This window comes from Vicia villosa, unplaced genomic scaffold (assembly GCF_029867415.1).
Source record: "Vicia villosa cultivar HV-30 ecotype Madison, WI unplaced genomic scaffold, Vvil1.0 ctg.001488F_1_1_1, whole genome shotgun sequence".
NCBI lineage: Eukaryota > Viridiplantae > Streptophyta > Magnoliopsida > Fabales > Fabaceae > Vicia > Vicia villosa.
Genome location: NW_026705637.1, coordinates 180768 through 203276, shown reverse-complemented (window position 1 = coordinate 203276; position 22509 = coordinate 180768). Strand labels below are relative to the sequence as shown.

The 22509-nt window shown below is 36.3% G+C and overlaps 1 protein-coding gene across 1 annotated transcript; it reads right to left on the bottom strand.

Annotated features, from left to right (window-relative positions):
• Window positions 1–15667: 15667 nt before the first annotated feature.
• Window positions 15668–20487, bottom strand: LOC131635446 (probable folate-biopterin transporter 4). The gene is made up of 7 exons (XM_058906065.1): window positions 20281–20487; window positions 19986–20113; window positions 18541–18762; window positions 17806–18270; window positions 17402–17599; window positions 17175–17312; window positions 15668–16141 (listed from the first exon to the last, which is right to left on the bottom strand). The coding sequence occupies exons 1-7, from the start codon at window positions 20359–20361 to the stop codon at window positions 15880–15882; spliced, it is 1494 nt and encodes a 497-aa protein (XP_058762048.1). The 5' UTR covers window positions 20362–20487; the 3' UTR covers window positions 15668–15879.
• Between the last annotated feature and the right edge of the window lie 2022 nt (window positions 20488–22509).

Here is a 22509-nt window from a genome sequence, read left to right as displayed (position 1 = left end):
ACACATCTTTCAAACAGACAATCATACTCAACATTAATTCAACAAAACACACAACCAACACATCATCAATATTTATAACACTGGAATACATCCAATCATGTTATAAAAGTATGCATATGTATGAACTGACACTATGCATGTGGTACCAACCTCATCAAATGGGAATAACCCATGACCGATCCAACATCATCAAGATACGGCCCTGCCAGCACAGATTCCACACAATGGGAATCATGCCCTTCACTGATCCAACACACCCTTATGGATACAGTATCATCAATGAACATGAATGAATGCAACATGTACAACATACTATACCATCGTCAAGTCTAATGAGTAACATCATCAAATACCCATTTCATCATCATCATCATCATCATCAAAGTATGTTTATATACATTAGCATCATTCAAATATAATCAATCATCATCAATCATCATCATCATCATCATTAAAGAACATACAAGTGTCCACATCAATCATCATCATCAAAAACAAGGACACACATGTATTCACATCATTTCAAAGCAAATCAGTCATCATCATACGACTCTAAACAAATCATCACATCATAATGTTTTTCAAAACAACATCTCATATTGTCACATTTCATCATATATGTCCACAATACATCATCCAATTAAACAAATTGTCACATGATTAATATTTCAACATATCATGTATTTAACACATCTCATCACATATATGTACAATACATCATACACCAAGAAATAAAATCATATTTAAAAATAATTGGATTCACACCTCATTTCATCATTTAAAACATAGGCTATCTCATAAGATTCATCGTGCTCGAAACGACACTAAAAACGGACCTACGGTTCGAAAGTTACACATCATTTAACTTTTCAAGAAAACAACTAACGCTACAGCACGCGGCGCAACCAAGACTTCGCGGCGCGACCTGAAGCACACAAACACGTTCGCGGCGCCAACCTATTCACGCGGCGCGATGCGAGGAAAAAGTACGCCTTCGCGGCGCCAACACTAGGACGCGGCGCGAACTGGCGATTTCACAGATTTTCGGGTCTGCGTCAGATCCTGCGATCTGACTCAATCTGAGTCCAAAACTGACTCTAAACGTCATATACAGGCAGTTAATCATCAATTGCATCACTATTCATCATCACACATCAAAACAACACATAATCAATCAATTATCCATGCAATTTTCATCAATTCATAACCTCCCTAAACCCGACATATAATCCAATTGACTCAACAACATCCCTAATCAATATTATTATCCAAGAATACGATAATAGATGATAACCGGAGAGTCCCCCCTTACCTTAGCCAAAGATTCTTGATTGGTCTCTCCCTCCATTGCTCCTCTTCACGTACCAGCTTCCCAATCCCTCATCTCCTCTGCTCTGCTTTTCACGTTCCTTTTCTTATTCTCAATTCCTTATTATTTTATAAAATAACCTTTTAATTGGAATAAAACTTTTACTAACATAACACCCCCCTCATTCCTTAACATCACACTTGGCCCAACACCATAAACCATCCTTTTCCAATTAATTCCCACAACCACCTATAATTCTAATTATTAATTAAATTTCCATTTAAATTAAAAATTAAAATATACGGGTGTTACAACTCTCCCCCACTAAAAGAGTTTTCGTCCTCGAAAACATACCTCAAGTAACCAGCTCGTATAAGAGTCCTCCACCTGACTCTTCAGCTCCCAATTAACATTACCATCGATCAATCCTCAAAATCCATCTGACATCACCAACAGGGAACATGTTTCATACATTTAAATCCTAGTTCTTACGTCGCATTTGACCATCAAAAGTTGTACCACTCATTATATCTCTAAAAGGTTAACTACAATAGAACATTGAGGCATAACCTATACAATACACTCAACAACTGAGTAATACAATTACACAATCCATAGTATGATCACACTGATCAACACTGCAGTAATGCATTCCATCTACCAAATATACCAGCCTTAGACACACTTTTCCATCTAAGTGATAATGTAATACTTACATTTTTCATCAACCACTTCCTTCAAGAAACTCAATACTCATATTCTTATACCATTGAATTCCAATTATCTGACTCCTCTTAAGTCACACCAGTAATTATCCAACACGTTACATTCCGCTTTTTCCGCACTACTCTGACTACTCATCACAATCATCTATACCAAATAGATTTCTGAGTTTTACCCGATTCCGACTCTCTTTACTCATTCGTTTCAAGAATCATTCTTCATCATTCATGGTACCAATTTACCACTCAATAATACTTACTCGCACTCAAAAACAAATTCTTGAGTTTTTACATCTATTAAACATCCCGGCCATCGGAACGAGTGCACACAAGTAATTATAATCACGCTCATCAGCCTCAACACGCCATTTCTTACAAAACAACTCAATTTGAGTTTCGCTCTTTTCTAAGAATTAAATCAATTTCTCCCTTCATAGAGTATAATTCCTCATTATATATGGAATCTACAATAACCCCTTAACAACAACACAAAATTATTACAACGTCATATAGCATCAACTCTTCGTTTTAATTTCGCCGGATACATACTCGTTAACTACGTACAACCGTAATAACATATTCATCATCTCGGCAATTATTCAAAAGAGTTATAATTTTTCGACACGACATCCTTACATCCACTGGATTCTAAATCCAACATATAGATCAACACATATGTTCTATGTAGGCTTCAGACATATTAATTCCTTTACTGCCCGCGAGTAGTACTCATAACACTACTCCACATCACACTTTCGCTGCGCGACTCTGATTACCCGTCTTAAGTCATCATCCACCATGTTGCACTCTTTCATATTCACTTCTTCATAAGTTCACACAACATAGTGAGTGATTATTCTCACGGCTTAGTATTCATCACATCTTAAACCATTAAGGTAACAAAACAAGCTTATCTCTTTCTATATGATTCCATCTACTACCAACAAGAGATTTAGGGTGATCAAGTCCTAAATTTGTCAATATTAGTTGAAAATCATATTTAAGCATAAACCCTCGTTACTACATAATAGTGTCCATTTTCCGAGTTTGCACCCAAACTCATTAACATCTTCATAGTCCAATAATTCACTACGGTGTCCTTATAGAATATCCTTCTGAGGCTCAAAACATCAGTTACACAAATCCAATCACTCAACCTCATTACATCATTTTCGTCGATTCTGAATTCACCGCCTTTACTTTGGTAATTCAAAGTCAACCTATCGATCAAGTCAACATCATCTTTCTGACCTTCTCTAATCTTGTTAAGAATACTACTAGTCATCTTCTAGCACACTCAATCTAACACTATTAGGAGTGCCTTCACATACTAACTCAAGTCTCTAAATTGTCCAATTAAATCCAACTCATTCATCATTAGCACCGACATTTTAAGGACTTCTTACGCAACACAATAGCACAACATTTTCCTCATTAGGATGGTAATTCAAACCAAAATCCTAATCCAAAAATATATTCTAATCATCTCTACTGCCTCATATTAAGCCCTTTCTGATCAAAGAGGTACTTCAACTCTGATGATCACTAAACACTTCGAATTTTGAACCATACAATTAGCCTGCAAGACCAAGACAACATTCATAACTCGTGGTTTTACTCCAAATTCTATTACATCCTTCACGTCCAAATATCATCTCACTCGGACTCTCAACAAGGTCTTCCTCACGTCAACAAATGTTAGAAATTCCCTACAATTCTTCTTTTATACTTATCGTTATTTTGCCATCACAGATACGATTCCAAGGGTTCTAAAGTTTATCCCATCTTTACTACTAATGCACTCTTCACTAAAATTCATCGGCCCTCAAACCATCCTTATTACCGAACATCTCATCAACAACATGTTACACTCAATTTTGTTTCCAACAATCACGGTAGTAAGCCTTCTTATTCAACAAGTTTCACGCTTCCATAACCGACTTCAGAACCTTTCCTCATAGGGTCACTCTACTGTATTTATAACTCTCCCGTAAATTAGAACACAATCCCTCCTCTTCGTAGGATCAAACGGCACATCAATCCGACACTCGGAACTCAAGATATGAATTTTCCAATCATTGCCCGAAAAATGCAACACTGATATCATGCAGCGACACTCTATACGATATATCCAAAACTCCTCAATTGGTAAATTCAATTCTTAAAATTACTCCTCAACAAACCTTCTAATTATTCCTTCGATCCATTCAACACTGACACTGACATCCCGTGCAGTACCAATAAACAAGTCTAGTTATAAGAACAAGAGTAACCGTAACTTCGCCTCTTACCAACGTCATCCTGTCACAATTAATTATCTTACAGCTGTTGCAACCATTTTTATAGTAAAGTTCATCTCATTAGCTTTCCGACGCTTCAAACGGAACTCAACTCGGGTGTCCAGAACTCCAGTTATGAATTTTCGATGTTCCGCAGCTATTCAGCAACTTTCCTGCGTTTTGCTTACGAAAATCTCTCTCCAAAACTCATTCTCTTCAACTCTATCACATTCCAAACAGCCCCTTATCGTATCTCTTCACTTCCAAACATCCTTATAACTTAAGCGACACATTCCCCCGCCGAAGTCCGCTTTCTGCAACATCACGACAACAATCCTTCTTGCAAACTCGTAACTGAACCTCTTCCGAGACGCAAGGCTACTCAACTAACAACTTCGCAGCACACCAGCAGAGCTGACACATCGCAACTCTCCAATCTCCTTCTCTTACAATAACTGTCAATTACCTCTAATCACCTTCCTTCAAGATGTTCCAACTCAATTCCCAGTGAAGTCTTAATTCCAAGTCACCTTCAACTCGGGAAACAACAAACTCCGACAACGCTCGCACTGTTTCCAACAACAGCCTACTGAATCAATCTTCTTCAACTGAAACATTACCGAGAAGCGAAGCTTCTCCCCCACTTGTTTCAATCCCACACCTGCAACAAACAACCAAGTACCGACAGTGATTCACTCACATGTCGCATACCAAGGAATAAAAATGCCGACAGTATTCAACCGTCGTGCAACTCAACTGACTCAACAATTGGCCGGACGGACCGACCTGCTCTGATACCACTATTGTAACACCCTTCTAAACCCCACGGAAATTTATAAAATAATTTTCAGAGTAAAACATGAAAACAAGGGTGCCACAATTCAATTTAAAACAAATTATCATAAATTCATTGTCATGCTTTCACTAAGGAACAATCTGTCATAATACATAAACCTCTCATGTTTACACAGCGGAAAAATTATCATACGGATAAGCATAACATCATCTATGCGATATCCCACATAATTTAATACAATAACAACACGATAGAGTATCATCATAAACTCTAATCTAACGTTCCCCCAGTGTTACAATATCAGAGCATGACACCTGACGCTACACTAATACACTGACTTATGAGCTAATCCTCACCAAGTCGAAAGCAGCTATCCTCAATCTGAAAATGTCAACGGTAAGGGTGAGTCTCATCACAGTTAACAAATGTTATTGCATCTTAAATAACAACACATCATAGTTTTATTATTCACCCAATTTCATCATATTCAGATTATCAGGAACATCTATCGTTTACACAAACATCAACAGAACACATCTTTCAAACAGACAATCATACTCAACATTAATTCAACAAAACACACAACCAACACATCATCAATATTTATAACACTGGAATACATCCAATCATGTTATAAAAGTATGCATATGTATGAACTGACACTATGCATGTGGTACCAACCTCATCAAATGGGAATAACCCATGACCGATCCAACATCATCAAGATACGGCCCTGCCAGCACAGATTCCACACAATGGGAATCATGCCCTTCACTGATCCAACACACCCTTATGGATACAGTATCATCAATGAACATGAATGAATGCAACACGTACAACATACTATACCATCGTCAAGTCTAATGAGTAACATTATCAAATACCCATTTCATCATCATCATCATCATCAAAGTATGTTTATATACATTAGCATCATTCAAATATAATCAATCATCATCATCATCATCATTAAAGAACATACAAGTGTCCACATCAATCATCATCATCAAAAATAAGGACACACATGTATTCACATCATTTCAAAGCAAATCAGTCATCATCATACGACTCTAAACAAATCATCACATCATAATGTTTTTCAAAACAACATCTCATATTGTCACATTTCATCATATATGTCCACAATACATCATCCAATTAAACAAATCGTCACATGATTAATATTTCAACATATAATGTATTTAACACATCTCATCACATATATGTACAATACATCATACACCAAGAAATAAAATCATATTTAAAAATAATTGGATTCATACCTCATTTCATCATTTAAAACATAGGCTATCTCATAAGATTCATCGTGCTCGAAACGGCACTAAAAACGGACCTACGGTTCGAAAGTTACACATCATTTAACTTTTCAAGAAAACAACTAACGCTACAGCACGCGGCGCAACCAAGACTTCGCGGCGCGACCTGAAGCACACAAACACGTTCGCGGCGCCAACCTATTCACGCGGCGCGATGCGAGGAAAAAGTACGCCTTCGCGGCGCCAACACTAGGACGCGGCGCGAACTGGCGATTTCACAGATTTTCGGGTCTGCGTCAGATCCTGCGATCTGACTCAATCTGAGTCCAAAACTGACTCTAAACGTCATATACAGGCAGTTAATCATCAATTGCATCACTATTCATCATCACACATCAAAACAACACATAATCAATCAATTATCCATGCAATTTTCATCAATTCATAACCTCCCTAAACCCGACATATAATCCAATTGACTCAACAACATCCCTAATCAATATTATTATCCAAGAATACGATAATAGATGATAACCGGAGAGTCCCCCCTTACCTTAGCCAAAGATTCTTGATTGGTCTCTCCCTCCATTGCTCCTCTTCACGTACCAGCTTCCCAATCCCTCATCTCCTCTGCTCTGCTTTTCACGTTCCTTTTCTTATTCTCAACTCCTTATTATTTTATAAAATAACCTTTTAATTGGAATAAAACTTTTACTAACATAACACCCCCCTCATTCCTTAACATCACACTTGGCCCAACACCATAAACCATCATTTTCCAATTAATTCCCGCAACCACCTATAATTCTAATTATTAATTAAATTTCCATTTAAATTAAAAATTAAAATATACGGGTGTTACAAAAGGTGGTGGTTCCTTGACAGCTGGTGCTCAAGACACATAAAGGGAGACATATCACTTTTGGTATGTCATCTATGAAGAACTATTCTTGGCAAAGGAAATGTAGGTGACCGGGCCACCACTAATGTATAAGATACATCAAAAATACAAGTTAACCCGAAAAACACAAAGGTCGCATTACTTGATGTGCAATTGGCAAGTTGCATTGCAAGGAAATTTAAATCTATTCTAAGCAGAATAATGTTTGGAACCCTGTCCCGCATCCGGGAGAACATCAAGTAATCGATACTAGATGAGTTTTTCGCAAAATCAAGCAATCAAGTTATGAAACAATTCTATCAAGACAATTCATCATCAAATCTAGGAGTATGGCACACTGACAAGAGGATTCCACACAATGATGACAAAACACCTACATATTGAGAAAGCGGTAACTTGTTTATTGTTCACTTCCAAAAAATTTATTGATACTATAATATGCTATCAATTAACATGCTTATAGTGACTTCATATATGTTTATCTATATATCTCAATTACATATATATGTCTATCATCTCCATTCATAACATATCATGTTTTGGGCATACAAGCAAGTAACTAAGCATAAATGCATCATATAGTAACATCCCTAAGGTATTTCAAACATTTGAAGCAACTTAGGTCGACCTAACCTGCATCTGAGTCGACCTACAGAAGAAAACTTTCAGCAGAAACCAAAAATGCCCAGTTACGTCGACCTACCCTCTTTTTAGGTCGACCTAATCTGCAATTTTTTAAAGGCTTCTCTGTTAGGTCGACCCAGCCTTCATTTAGGTCGACCTACTGCGTCAAATATTTCCAAATTTGGGTCTGTTGGTCGACCCGACCCATCCCCATTCATTCATAATCATCCCTATTTTCTTTCCCACTCATTCTCACATCATTGTGTACGACCAACCCTAATTCCTCAAACCCAAAGGTTGTCAAAAATCATCGCTCTCACACAAATCATCAACAACCATGCCTCCAAAATCAAGAAAGGGAAAGGAAATTGCCTCTGGTTCATCATCTCAACCGGTAAGTGCTCTTGTTCATCCTGATTGTAGGGAAAATTTTGAGAAATGGCAGATGAAAAGAAAAATTGTTAAGCAATATACCTATGATCCAAATCTTGTCGAAAACATGCATATCCCCGATGTCGCTGCTTTGATTGAACATCAAAATATTCATCCCTTAGTGTAATGTGATACTCTGTACTGTGAAAATACTGTCAGGGCTTTCTATGCAGGATTTACAAAAGGGGATGGTTGTAATTTCCGATTCAAAATGGGCTCTAGGTCGCATGTTGTTGACAAACGGGCTTGGATTAGTATCTTTGGTCTCAAAATTGTAGGTGATGAATTCTGTATGGAAGATGGGGATGTACCAGGAAACTATGACCATGTGGCCTACATGAAGTCTATCCTCAAAGACCCCTCCGTGTTTGACAGACCTAATGAAACAATAACAGCCGGTCATCTGAAGCGAGATCCTAGGCTCCTAAATTGGGTCATCTCAAGAATCATTCGACCAAGAGCAGGAGGGTACTCAAGAATTGAAAGGAATGAAGTTGTACTCATGTATCTGCTGCAAAACAGAACGCGTATTCATTGGCCTTACTTCCTAGCTGCTAAGTTTCATGAGGTCCAACAGAAAACTACAGCCCTGTGTTATGGATCAATCATTCAAACAATTGTAAATCACTTCGGCATGCGGCTTGATCACTTACACTACATCCGCATACACCAATCTCAAGAATTCTCACAAACCACCTTGACTCTTATGGGATACCATTGGAATCCAGTTAGGAAAACCTACTATCTTATTCAAAAGGGAACAGGGAAGGTTATTTACAACTATGATGATCCCACGGAGTTTGGAAACAATGCAGGAAATGAAGAAGAAGGACTTGATCAAGACAATGCAAATGATGATGATCACCACATGGAAGATGTTGCACAAGATACGGATGCAAATTGGAGATATGTTCCTTCACAACAAGAGGATATCCCTTGGGGATACACGGCTCCGCCTCCGCCGGATCAAACCAACATCATTTCCATGTTAGAGAATATGCATCTCCTACAACAACAACACTTCGACACACAACAGCTCCAATACCAACAAATGCAACAGATCCAACAAGATCGTTATGAAGAACAACAACGACAATATCAATCGTTGTACAACTTAGTTCAAGACCACAAAAGCGATTTTGAGACTTTTGCCTCCAACTCGACTCTAAGACAGAATCAGTTTGAGGAAACGGCATTGCATCGTCATGCCAATATAAGTCAAAGCTTCAATACTCTAAACCACTCCGTGCTTGATCTATTGGAGCAAGTTGAAGAAGACCGTCCTCAAACATTTCAAAGAGGAAGAGGAAGACGGGGAAGGCGTTAGGATGCATATCTTTTCACTCCATCATATCATTACATCTCATTCCATCATTGTCATGAATATTTACTAAAGATTTCTAAGTACTTAGTTTAGTTTTCTTTTAAATGTGTCTGAATATTATGTGTGCTTGGTTGTAACATTAAAAGTTTTTTTTGGATATCATGTCACCTCTACTTGCTTCTGTTAATGATTATGTGTGCTACGTTCCTGCCTTATTTATTTTATACTGTCTATTGTATCTATTACTCGTGCATTTCTTTTTTTTGATGTTGTCAAAGGGGGAGATAGATGCTGAGTGTACGGGGGAGCTCAGCTGAGTGAATAGATGCTGAGTGTACGGGGGAGCTTTTACTACTTACTACCAAAGCTTCGACTACTGGTTTGCCATCATCAAAAAGGGGGAGTATGTGAATACAAGACTACACTCACAAAGATGTTTTTGATTCATGGCAAACCCAATAAGCATACAAGCAACAAGGTGGAAGCAGAAAACTCAAAGAAAAGCAAGCATTGATCACTCATGACAGAACAGGTCGACATATTATGCATATAGGTCGACTCAACACAAGCAAAACAAGAAGAATGCAGAAAAGCAGCAGCTAGGTCGACCTACTGTCAACCCAGGTCGACCTAAAATGGAGAAAATTTCACATACTTCTGCTAGGTCGACTCACACATCAACTAGGTCGACCTAAACTGAAGATTTTTCCCAAAAACGCTCTTGAAGAGAATTCTGGTCGACCTACTTCCCAAACAGGTCGACCTAACTGGGAGCAAATACCATTCAAGCTTATACACCTCTGCTAGGTCGACCTAAGCACTACAAGAGGTCGACCTAACTGATCAAGAATGCCAAAAATTCTATTTTTCTCTGCTCCAACTGATTAGCTCTCATATATATTGTCCAAGGTTCAATTATTGAAAACAACACCAACGACTGAAAGATACACAAAGGCTTCTCATCTTCGTTCTTCGTCATCTCCAACACAATTACACATAATCATTCTTGCGTTGATGGTTAGTGATCGAGTTCGATAACGTCCATGAAACGGAATTGAAGATTCCTAGTGGGTGAAGATTTGTGGGGTTTTTGGTGAATAAAATCTGCGGGTTTTGTCCTCCAAGATAGGTGTTTCTTGGGGGTTTTTATCAAGAGGTTTCATTGAGGATCCATCTGAGTGTGAAGATTGAAGAACAAGGGTTCAAGGCAATTCAAGACACTGCAGAAAAGGGATCAAGTGAAGCTCTTGGATCACCTTGATCTGACTCAAGATTAAGGGGGAAGAAGATTCAAAGGATCGACATAATTGGTTTATGGTTTATCGCTTTGTTATCTTCTTTGTATAAACTGCTTTCAACATAAATGAAAGATTTCCCAATTTCAGTTTGGAATTAGGGGCAGACGTAGTCGTAGCGAGGACGATCGACGAACTGCCTAAACAAATATCGTGTTCTTGTCGCTTTTTCCTTTTCATTTACGTTCTGTTCATATTTGGTTATAATAGCAAATTGATCAACGATTCGAGTGTTAAGATTGTGAATTAAGAACTTATATAAACATCACAATCCATCACACATTGAATCACCATCAATTTGATCATTATCACCAAGTGTTTGTGTTTTTGCTTCTTTCACTATTACTGCATTGCAAACGTCGTTCATCATATAAGAAGTTAATTGATTTTCAATAGAGCGACGTATTGATTCTATAGTGTATTCTCTTATCGTTTATCTCAAGCTGGTTAGTGGTTTTAACACATATACAATCGTTTCAATAGTGGTTCGGAATAGACGCGAGTCGATTCAGAATCACTTCCGCTTAAAGTTCAATTAATTACGCAAAACTGTGTAAGATCTATTCACCCCCCTCTAGATCCTAAGGCCAACGTCTAACAGCATTCGATGATTGCACTTGGATAATTGACACAAGAGCATCTTTCCACGTTACACCTCACGAAGAACTATTCTCATCATACCAAAGAGGAGATTTTGGTACGGTGAAGATGGGAAACCATGTCACAAGCAAGATTGTTAGTATTGGTGAAGTGACTATGATCACAGAAAATGACAATAAGCTCGTGTTGAAGGAAGTAAGACATGTACCAGAAATGCGTCTAAATCTTATCTCAGTAGGAAAGTTGGATGATATGGGGATGATAAACCAGTTCGGTGGTGGTAGATGGAAACTTAGCAAAGGGAGCATGACAATTGCTCGTGGCAAAAAGGAAGGCTCCCTGTACATTATGCAAGGAAAGATAAACAATAGAGAGACTAATGTTTCTCAAGATGCAACCAAAGAATTGTGGCACAAACGACTTGGCCACATGAGCGAGAAAGGTTTAGAGATTCTTGCTAAAGATCACCTTTCAAATATCAAGGGACAACCACTTGAATCCTGTGAAGACTGTCTAGTAGGAAAACAACACAAAGTATCTTTTTAAAGATCTGATGATGTAAGAAGACGGAAGAAAATCCTAGATCTTGTTCACTCAGATGTTTGCTCCACATCTGAAAGGTCTCTTGGTGGCGCACAATACTTTGTTACCTTCATTGACGATCACTCCAGAAAGGTGTGGGTGTATCCATTGAAGAGGAAAGATCAAGTTCTACAAGCTTTCAAGGAGTTTCACGCCTCTGCAGAACGAGCATCTGGAAGAAAGTTGAAATGCTTAAGAAGTGACAATGGAGGTGAATACCTAGGTCCGTTTGAAGCATATTGTAAAGCTCATGGAATAAGACATGAGAAGACACCTCCTAAGACTCCCCAAATGAATGGAGTAGCTGAAAGGATGAATAGAACGATTGGAGAAAAAGTAAGAAGCATGCTTTCTCATGCAAAACTTCCAAAATCATTTTGGGGTGAAGCAGTGAGAACTGCAGTTGATTTGATAAACTTGTCTCATTCAAGACCGTTAAATGGAGAGATACCGGATGAAGTGTGGCATGGAAAGAAAGCCTCCTACAATCAATTAAGAGTATTTGGGTGTAGAGAATTTTTCCATATACCGAAAGATGAAAGAGCAAAACTCGATGCTAAGACGAAGGAGTGTATATACCTTGGTTCACCAATATATGAACTTGGCTTTAGATTATGGGATCCTGCAAACAAGAAGATTGTTCGAAGTAGAGATGTGGTATTTTATGAAGATCAGACAATCCATGATGTTCAATTTAAGAAGCCAAAGGCCATAGTGGTACAAAAATCAGGGGGAGAGATTCCTCAACGAGATATTGAACCTGATCAGGAAGTACAGTCCCATCATATGGAGGAACCTGACCAAATAGAACAAGGACAGGAAATACAGGAAGAGCAAATGATAGATACTGATCAAAGAGACCAAGAACACCAAGTGAGAAGACCCGTGCGAGTAAGAAAACCATCAACAAGATATTCCCCAGATGAGTATGTCACTCTCACTGATGTAGGAGAACCCCAAAGCTTCATGGAAGCCATTGAGACGGATGACAAGGACAAATGGATGCAAGCCATGCAAGAAGAATTACAATCACTGAAGGAGAACCAAACGTACGACTTGGTGAAATTACCAAAAGGAAGAAGGGCTCTGAAAAATAAGTGGGTGTTCAAACTCAAGTCTGAAGAGAACAACCCAAACCCTAGATACAAAGAAAGAATTGTCGTGAAGGGGTGCCATCAGAAGATAGGCATAGACTTTGAAGACATATTCTCACTAGTAGTAAAGATGACATCCATAAGAGCAATTCTTGGTCTAGCTGCAACGCTAGACTTGGAGATAGAGCAACTTGATGTTAAAACAACATTCTTACATGGAGACTTAGAGGAAGAAATATACATGGAGCAACCCGAAGGATTTGCGGAACCAGGCAAAGAACACCTTGTGTGTCGCTTGAAGAAAAGTTTATATGGGTTGAAGCAAGCTCCAAGGCAATGGTACAAAAAGTTTGAACTTTTCATGACCCGACATAAATTTGAAAAGACATCCGCAGACCATTGTGTGTTTGTGAAGAAATATGATAATGGTGAACCCATCATACTTTTGTTGTATGTTGATGATATGCTCATTGTTGGGAAAGACAAGACAAATATAGCTTCTCTAAAGAAGGAATTGAGCAAATCTTTTGCCATGAAAGATTTGGGTGTAGTTAAGAACATTCTGGGAATGAAGATCATTTGAGATCGGCCCAAAAGAATGTTGTGGATGTCACAAGAAGATTATATCAAGAAAGTCCTTAAGAGGTTCAACATGCATAATGCTAAACCTGTGCATGTACCACTACTTGGTCATCTGAAACTCAGTAAGACACAATGTCCAAGCAATGAAGAAGAAAAAGAAGAAATGAGCAAGGTACCCTATTCTTCAGCTGTGGGTAGCCTTATGTATGCAATGGTTTGTACAAGACCAAACATTTCTTATGCTGTAGGAGTTGTGAGTAGATTCCTGTCGAATCCAAGAAAGAAGCATTGGAATGCTGTGAAATGGATATTGCAGTATCTAAGAGGAACTGCCAAACATTGTTTATGCTTTGGAAATGAAAAAAAATACTCATTGGGTATGTAGATGCAGATATGGCAGAAGATGTAGATTCAAGAAAATCTACTTCCGGATATTTGATTACTTTTGCAGGGGGAGCTGTCTCATGGCAATCACGATTACAAAAGTGTATTGCTTTGAGTACCACAGAAGCTGAATACATTGCAATCACTCAAGGATGTAAGGAAATCCTGTTGATGAAGAAGTTCATGCAAGAGTTAGGCCAGAATCAAGAAAGTTATGTTCTCTATTGCGATAGTCAGAGCGCAATTCATCTTAGTAAGAACTCAACATATCACTCAAGGTCAAAACACATTGATGTGAGGTATCACTGGATTCGTGACGTGTTGGAGAGTAAACTATTGAAAGTAGAGAAAGTTCATACTAATGAGAATGGGGCAGACATGATGACAAAACCTCTACCAAAAGAGAAGATTGAGTTTTGCAAGCATGTTGCTGGATTGGCAGCAACCCCAAACTAATCAAGGACATTCCCCCATGGCTGGAGGGGGAGAAATGTGGGGTCCAGCCATTTCCACATAGCAAACTCACATTTGACAAAATGGAAGGTTGCATGTGATGACATCTAGCAAGGTTTATGGTATACACTTGTTATGGTGCATGTCTTGCAAAATATACTTGTTGTGGTGCATGTATTGCAAAGTACACTTGTTATGGTGCATGGAAGGCAAAAGACAAGTGTCTTTATGCATGTAAGGGGTCTTTGCCTTGCTTCTCCTATAAATAGGACCAAGAGCAAGCATTTAATTCACACAACCACAAGAGAAACAAGAAGCAAGAGAAATAGAGTTTTTTCTCGAGAGAAAATTGTTTCTTAGAGAGTTTTCTTGTGAGAGAAATAGTGAGCCAATTTGTGAGAGTGTTTCTTACAAATTGAGAGATATATTGTAGAGAGTTCTACCTAAGGGTGAAGTTGTGGTATTCCCATTATCATTATAGTGGAAGTTTTAAGACGCCTAAGGGTCCCATGGTTTTTTCCTTTCTCACATTGAGAAGGTTTTCCACGCTAAAATTCTTGTGTTATTCCACTTATATTTTTCACGTTTCCGCTAGTGCCTAATTTTTGAGTTCACAGAGGAGGGAAATTATGGAGGTTATTTCCCAACAAATTATTCCTAACGCCATGGCAACTAATTATGAAATTGAGCACTTAATCCATGCAAGAACCATTGAATTGCAGCAAATCCAAGGGGAAAATAACGGATCGAAAACCAGAGGTTTGATGAATTACTCTTTTGTTTTTGGAAATTAGGTTAATCTATATTGATTGTGCTCGAGTATGATAGTTCTTTGTTGTCTAGAGATAGAGAAACAAGAACTAATGCAGGGCTCTCACTGGATGCAAGTAGAACAGATTTGTAAAATTAGTTGAAAAATGAAAAATTGATGTAACTCTGGTATGTCATGGAATCAAGCCTCTTAAACTAATCAAGACTTCTCAACAACATATTTAATTCTTGTAGACTAGAACTTCTGATCAGAAATGTTGCAAAAGTGTCTATTTAATCTGTATAATCAGTGTCATTCTCAAAAAAAAAAAAGTATAAACCAATTGAAATGCCTCTCATTTCCTCCAACATTTTCCAATTTACAAATGGAAAATATCAACTATAAAAATATCTAGGAAAATCTAGCTGAAGTATACATAACCAATTCCAATGGTATTCACCAATAACTAACTATCTATCCTGATGAACCTGTTGCTTCCTTTGGTATAAGAAACAAAAAGGAAATTGGAATGAAGTTGCACAAAGCATGAATAACAATGCCTAGTAGAAGATTGTCAAAAGATCCTGAATCTATGTTCAATATAGAAGCCAAGCCAGCACCAACAAAAGATCCTATTGTTGTTCCCAAGTTGTTTATTGACATGAAAAGAGCAAATAATGTCCCTTCAATTCCTGGAGGGCATAGTCGTCCAGATAAGATCAAGAATGGCATAAACCTGCAGTTTTTTTAAGAGACAAAGATCAGAAATGAATTGGAACTAAGAATGCAACAAAAAATGTTTATATAAAATCATTAAGGTTCAGAAGCAACAAAAACAATGGAAAATTAGGCACGAGAGTAGTCAATAGCGGCGCTATCCCGCTATAGCGGAGCGGAGCAGAGGCCGGCTGCAATGAGAAGAGCCTTAGTGGTGCAGAACACTATAGCAGCCACTATAGAGTAAATAGCGAGATATCAGAGCAGAGCGGTTCCCGGCCTGGAGCGCTATTCTTTTCCCATCTAAAAACCCAAAGTTACCCCTTATATTTACAATGTTTTAAGGGTAATTTTGGATTTTTTAAAATTATTAGAGTATTGTAGAGAAACTTGTGTGACCTGCTATAGCAGATCAGCTACTGGTAAAAGCTTACAGCTGTCAGTTTATACAAGTGTTATTCTACACTTCTCTACAATACTCTAATATTAATCAAATTTGAGTGGAAACTTAACCTTAACTTTCCTTCATTGTAGTCTATGCACTTCAAGAGTCATGTGTGATTTGATTTATGAATATTTTATGAGTTGAGTTATTTGTTTAATCTTACATTAAATATATGCTTATAATGAATATACGTAATTTGTCCAAAAAGTGATCGAATAGAGCTGTCATCCTCTATATACTATCCCTCATTTGGGGTCGGTGGCTCCGCGCCGCTATCTAGGAATGACTACTCTGATAGTCACAATCATTAATACTAACTGATGCATCCTATGTACTACCCCTCTAATCTTCTAATACCTATTGTGATGTGCTTTGTAAAGATGAGCCAAGGGTAGTGATAAAATAAATGATTATATAACATATTAGTCATTTTAATAATAATTTTTTCGGTTTTAATTCCTACAAAAAACTAATGTTTTAAATCCTTTCGATTCTCATTTTTTTGGTTTAGTCTATGTAATTATCTTTCACCTACCCTACCAATGCACATCCTTAATAAAAAAAATAAGTATGCAGAAAAAAACTGAATTGAGAAGCAATGACTTACTTGAATTGATTGATTGCATCAACAAGAGCTGAGCCAAAGAGCACCATAACCTTGTCTGATACTCCAAAGGCAATATTTTTTCTAGACACAACAGCAATCTGCAGAAGATTCAAGAAGGCCAACGCAACATGAGCGTACCTGTAATCAGAATGAAAACATATCAGTAAACTAAATAGGCATAGGTTAACAATCAACCAATGAAAAAAAAACAATTCTTAGTATCTTACATGAGAATTCTTCGTAGTGTCATATGCTTTAGGTGACGGTTATAAATGAATGTTCCAAGCATAAGTCCTAACCACCCAACAACTCGTGCCGTCCCTAAGAAAGATGCTTCGAGCTTTAGAACCTCGGTTTCGTAGTAGAACGAGACTGTTGAAAGATTGGGAATTGTAATGTGGGCAAGGAAAAACCAAGACATAGGTCTGCACTCCACAACATAAAACGAAGATTATTAATTCATTACTAGCTATTTCAAAGCATTATGTATAAAATGAATTAGCATTACACTGTGAGATAGTGAGACCATTAGTAACATAAAAAACATGGACTTTTTAGAAAATATGCTCTTGACTAGGAATTATCGATAATTTTAAAAGTGAAGTAAACAGACAAAATTTCAAATATCTACCTCAAAATCATTGGCTGTCGAAATGCACGACATAAATCATAAATTGCGTTTTTCAAGGAATGGAACGACTTTGTTGCCAAGGAGTCTCCTTTACCAAGAACCTTTGATTTTCTTGCATTTACTACTTTATTTTTTGTGTTCTTTTTGCCCTTCTTTCTTTTTCTTGTACTGCTGTTGGACTTTTTAGTTAAAGGACTATCTTCATCTAGGGCCCTACTATTACTACTACCATTTGTTTGCATATCCTTTGCAGTAGAATCCTCAACTAAATCTTCGATATTTACAGAATTCTCCTTCACAAAACAGCATGATAGTAACTGTATGCAAGGTAGTATGGAGAATAGAAGAAAAATAGCATATATCGGTAAACTTGATAACGCGATTCCCCCAAATAAACTTCCACATATTCCTCCCACAGCCATTGAAAACCAAGATAATGACTGGAGGTCTCCTGCAAATGAGGCCCTGACCAACAAAAGCATGTAATTAATCACAGGATAAAAAGACCATTCTGCTAAGATCGCATGAAATGAATGCATGGTTCACATTATATGTTAGTATGTTACACAGAGATACAAGATTGAGAAATCGGCTACAATGCAAAGAAAAATATCAATCATAGAAGATTCTAACATATGATCCAACATTTTGCATTATTTACAATGTCTATATGCTATTCGATATTCAACAATCCACCTCAGAAAATGAAACAAGGAATTGAAGATGCAAACATACTTTTCATGTCTTACAGCTTCAGCTACCATTGCATCAACAACAACATCTGCCATGGCTGATCCTAAGTTTTGCACAGTCAAGAATACCATCAGATGCCATGTCGAGTTCCTCAAAGTTGAACTTAAACCTAGAATAAACCATGGTACAAGGGAGAGCACAGTCGCAATCACCAAGTACGAAATCCGTTTACTTCCTTTAATTGGGATACAATCAGAAAGTATCCTGTTCATCATTAACCAAACCAGATTACAATGAAGCAGTGTGATATTGATTTAGTAAATAAACACATACACATAAATGCAAGAGCAACACAAACTAAACTGCAACTTGATAGTTGATATTGTCAACACACATTAGCCGGTTCGAGAAACATCAAAAAGCATTAATGAAATTTCTGTGAGTGCACCTACTTCTCATGTTAAATAAAAAAGCCATTTGTCATTCAGAGTTACCTTAAGGTCGTGCCCTCTCTTTTGCATTTTATACTCTTTTTTTAATATTAAATGATGGGAGTATGTATGTAATTTTAAAAACCATATCTTCGTGTTCCAACAACAATGAAAATAATTCTTAGAGGATGAAGAATAATCGCTGGTCTAATATTATGTTTAATTTAATTTAAACTCAGAATTTTCCTTGTCCTTTCTTGCTATTCAGAATAGGAAAACTCTCATCAATTTCTATGGCATATGTTTTATTTTGGTAGGTGAAAAGAAAGCGTACAATAGACATAGAATTAATCATCACCTTTCTGGTTTACTAAAATAGAAAACCTACAACAACAACAACCAAGCCTTATCCCACTAAGTGGGGTCGGCTACGAATCAACTTTCACTATAATGCTCTATCCAGGACCATGCTTTTATCCAAATCGTTAATCTCAAAATCTTTCTTAATAACTTCTCTTATAGTTTTTCTAGGTCTTTCTCTATCTCTTAGCTGTTTGACTCATCTCTATCTGATCTACTCTCCTTATGACAAAATCTACATATCGTCTATCTACAAGCCCAAACCACAAGTCTATTTTCTATCATCCTTTCTACTATAGGTGCTACTCCATGTCTCCAATGCTCTCTCTAATATTGTCTCCTTTCTTGTTATTCAGAATATGGTTTTGGCAGGTGAAAGAAAGCTAACAATATACATAGAATCATAACCATTCCGGTTTACTAAAATAGAAAACACAAGCACAAAATATCATAATTTCAGAATAAAATTATCCATGTTAATTTAATTTCCAAATCAAAATTACACATATAGATATGTCAATGTTTGTATGCATCTATTCTACGTATAACGTATCTAAGTGTGAAGACAAAAGAGTTTCATTACAGTATGGCAAAAACTTCACACTAACAATTCTTACCTATTAACAGTACATACCAATTAAATATAATCCAATACATGATACTCAATTGTGAGAAAAAAAATTCTACAAACCATACCCATATAACGGTTTAATACTCCATGGGAAAAATGCAACTGAAAACACAAATTGAGAAGCCGAAGGTGTCAAATGAAGATTATCTTTAAGCTGATAGGAAATTGCTGTCCATACAAAAGACCTAAAACCCTGCACCAACAGGAAACAATCAGAAGGTGTCAAATTGAAAAACACCGCAGATGATAGAACCAATAAGAAATTACCAGATCTCAAAGAAAAAATCAAAACCCTATAAATATTCGATGCAAAGATTTCATATTTACGATAAAATTTGACAAAATATGAAGAAGTGAAACCTGGGTGAAGTAAATCAAGCAAATTAGCCAAAGAAACGAAACTCCGAATGCGGCATTCAACTGTTTCGTCCATTGGATCATTGTTGATACAAAAAAAAATTGAAATTTTCTTCTATGAAGATGAAGATTTCATTGTTTGTTGATTTTGAAGAAGGAATGGCGTAAACGATTTCAGCTTTCCCTCCCAACGGTTTGCGCAATATGGAAGTTATTCTTTTTTGACGGTTTTATCCCTGGCAGTTTTTGTTATTGTAGGATGTTTAATTGAGGGTGTTTTCGTCTTTGAAATGTGCGTTTAACACGTCTATGAATCGAACCAGAGTTCGCCACGTGAGATTGCTGTGATTTTTGACTCTGAATAATATAAATATGACTTTTTATTACTCTTTGACTAATATTATTAAATCACTCCTATATAATAAAAAAACAACATACCACCAAAAACTTAAATGTAACTCTTATATATATATATATATATATATATATATATATATATATATATATATATATATATATATATATATATATATATATATATATATATATATATATATATATATATATATATATATATATATATATATATAGAGAGAGGGCATATCATATGAGAATGTATTTTTTATATGAGAATGTGAGAATGAATCTGAACCATTCGATTTTAAAATAAATTGTGGAGATTATGTGTGAGTATTTTTTTCTCTCTCCTCCATCATTAATATAAAAGATTGAAGAGAGATAAAAAAAGATTCACACATAATCTCCACCATTTATTTTAAAATTCAATGGTTCAGATTCATTCTCACATTCTCATATAAAGAAGGCATTCTCATATGATATGTCCTCTATATATATATATATATATATATATATATATATATATATATATATATATATATATATATATATATATAGGGGACGACTCAAGTGAGAACACTTGGTTATTATGAGAAATGAGAACAATGAATCACGACCATTAAATTTGATTTTAATGGACTGGATTGGTTTCTCTTTCTAAGATCCTTAATATTTAATGGACTGGATCCTAGAAAGAGAAACCAATCCAGTCCATTAAAATCAAATTTAATGGCCGTGATTCATTGTTCTCATTTCTTATAATAACCAAGTGTTCTCACTTGAGTCGTCCCCTATATATATATATATATATATATATATATATATATATATATATATATATATATATATATATATATATATATATATATATATATATATATTTGTTTAAGATGTATATTTTTTAATAGAAAAATGTCTAATTATTCATAAAAAAATAATAATTAAATATATAATTAATAAAATAATATTTTGATCAATAATTTTATGTTCCGTTAATATTTATTATTTTATTATAATAAATAAAAAATTTTGAATAAAAAAAATTGGGTCATGTTTGATTTGAAAAGTTGAGATGAAAAAATGTTCGGAAAAGTGATTTAGGAAAGGTGAAGAAAAAGGTGAAATGGTGCACTAAGTCATATTGAAATGTGAAATATGGAGAGAGAGAGAGAGAGAGAAAACAATACTTTTACACATATGAAGTTACTTTTACTTTTAGATACTTTGTAGGCATGCCCTTTTGTACAGTTGTACCTCCATCATTTTCTGCATTTACACACAAAGAAAAAGATTAAAGTATATGTATTTTTTTTTAATAAAGTCTCATATATTATAAATAAAAACAGCCCAATATGCAAAAGATATAGGAAATCATCCTCAAAAAAGAAAGAGAGACAAAAGCAACTCCATCAACAGGATGAGAACCTAAAGCAAGGCAAACCTAATCTATTACTTACAAAGTCCTTCCTTAAATCTAAAGGAATGGACTCAAAAATGGTTAGAGAAGTTAAATTTAAGCCTACATTAGCTAAGAAATCTGCACAATTGTTGCCTTCCCGGTAAATATGGGAGAAAAAAAAAGATGTCTGCTGGAATAAAGAGAAATACAGACTCTCCATCTTCTTCGGAGCTGCTAGGGAACCAAAGAAGAATTAGAGATAGATTGTACCACAAGCTTGGAGTCCGACTCAATCCAAAGGTTGTTCCAACCCTTTTCCATAGCCATCTCCATAACACACAATGCAACCTGGAACTCAGCAATTGTAGACGAAGGCCAATGGATTAAATTAGCGAATGCTAACAAGAAATTCCCTAAGTGATCCCTAAAGAGACCACCACAACCCGCAGACGTGGAACTAGGAAGGAAAGCTCCAT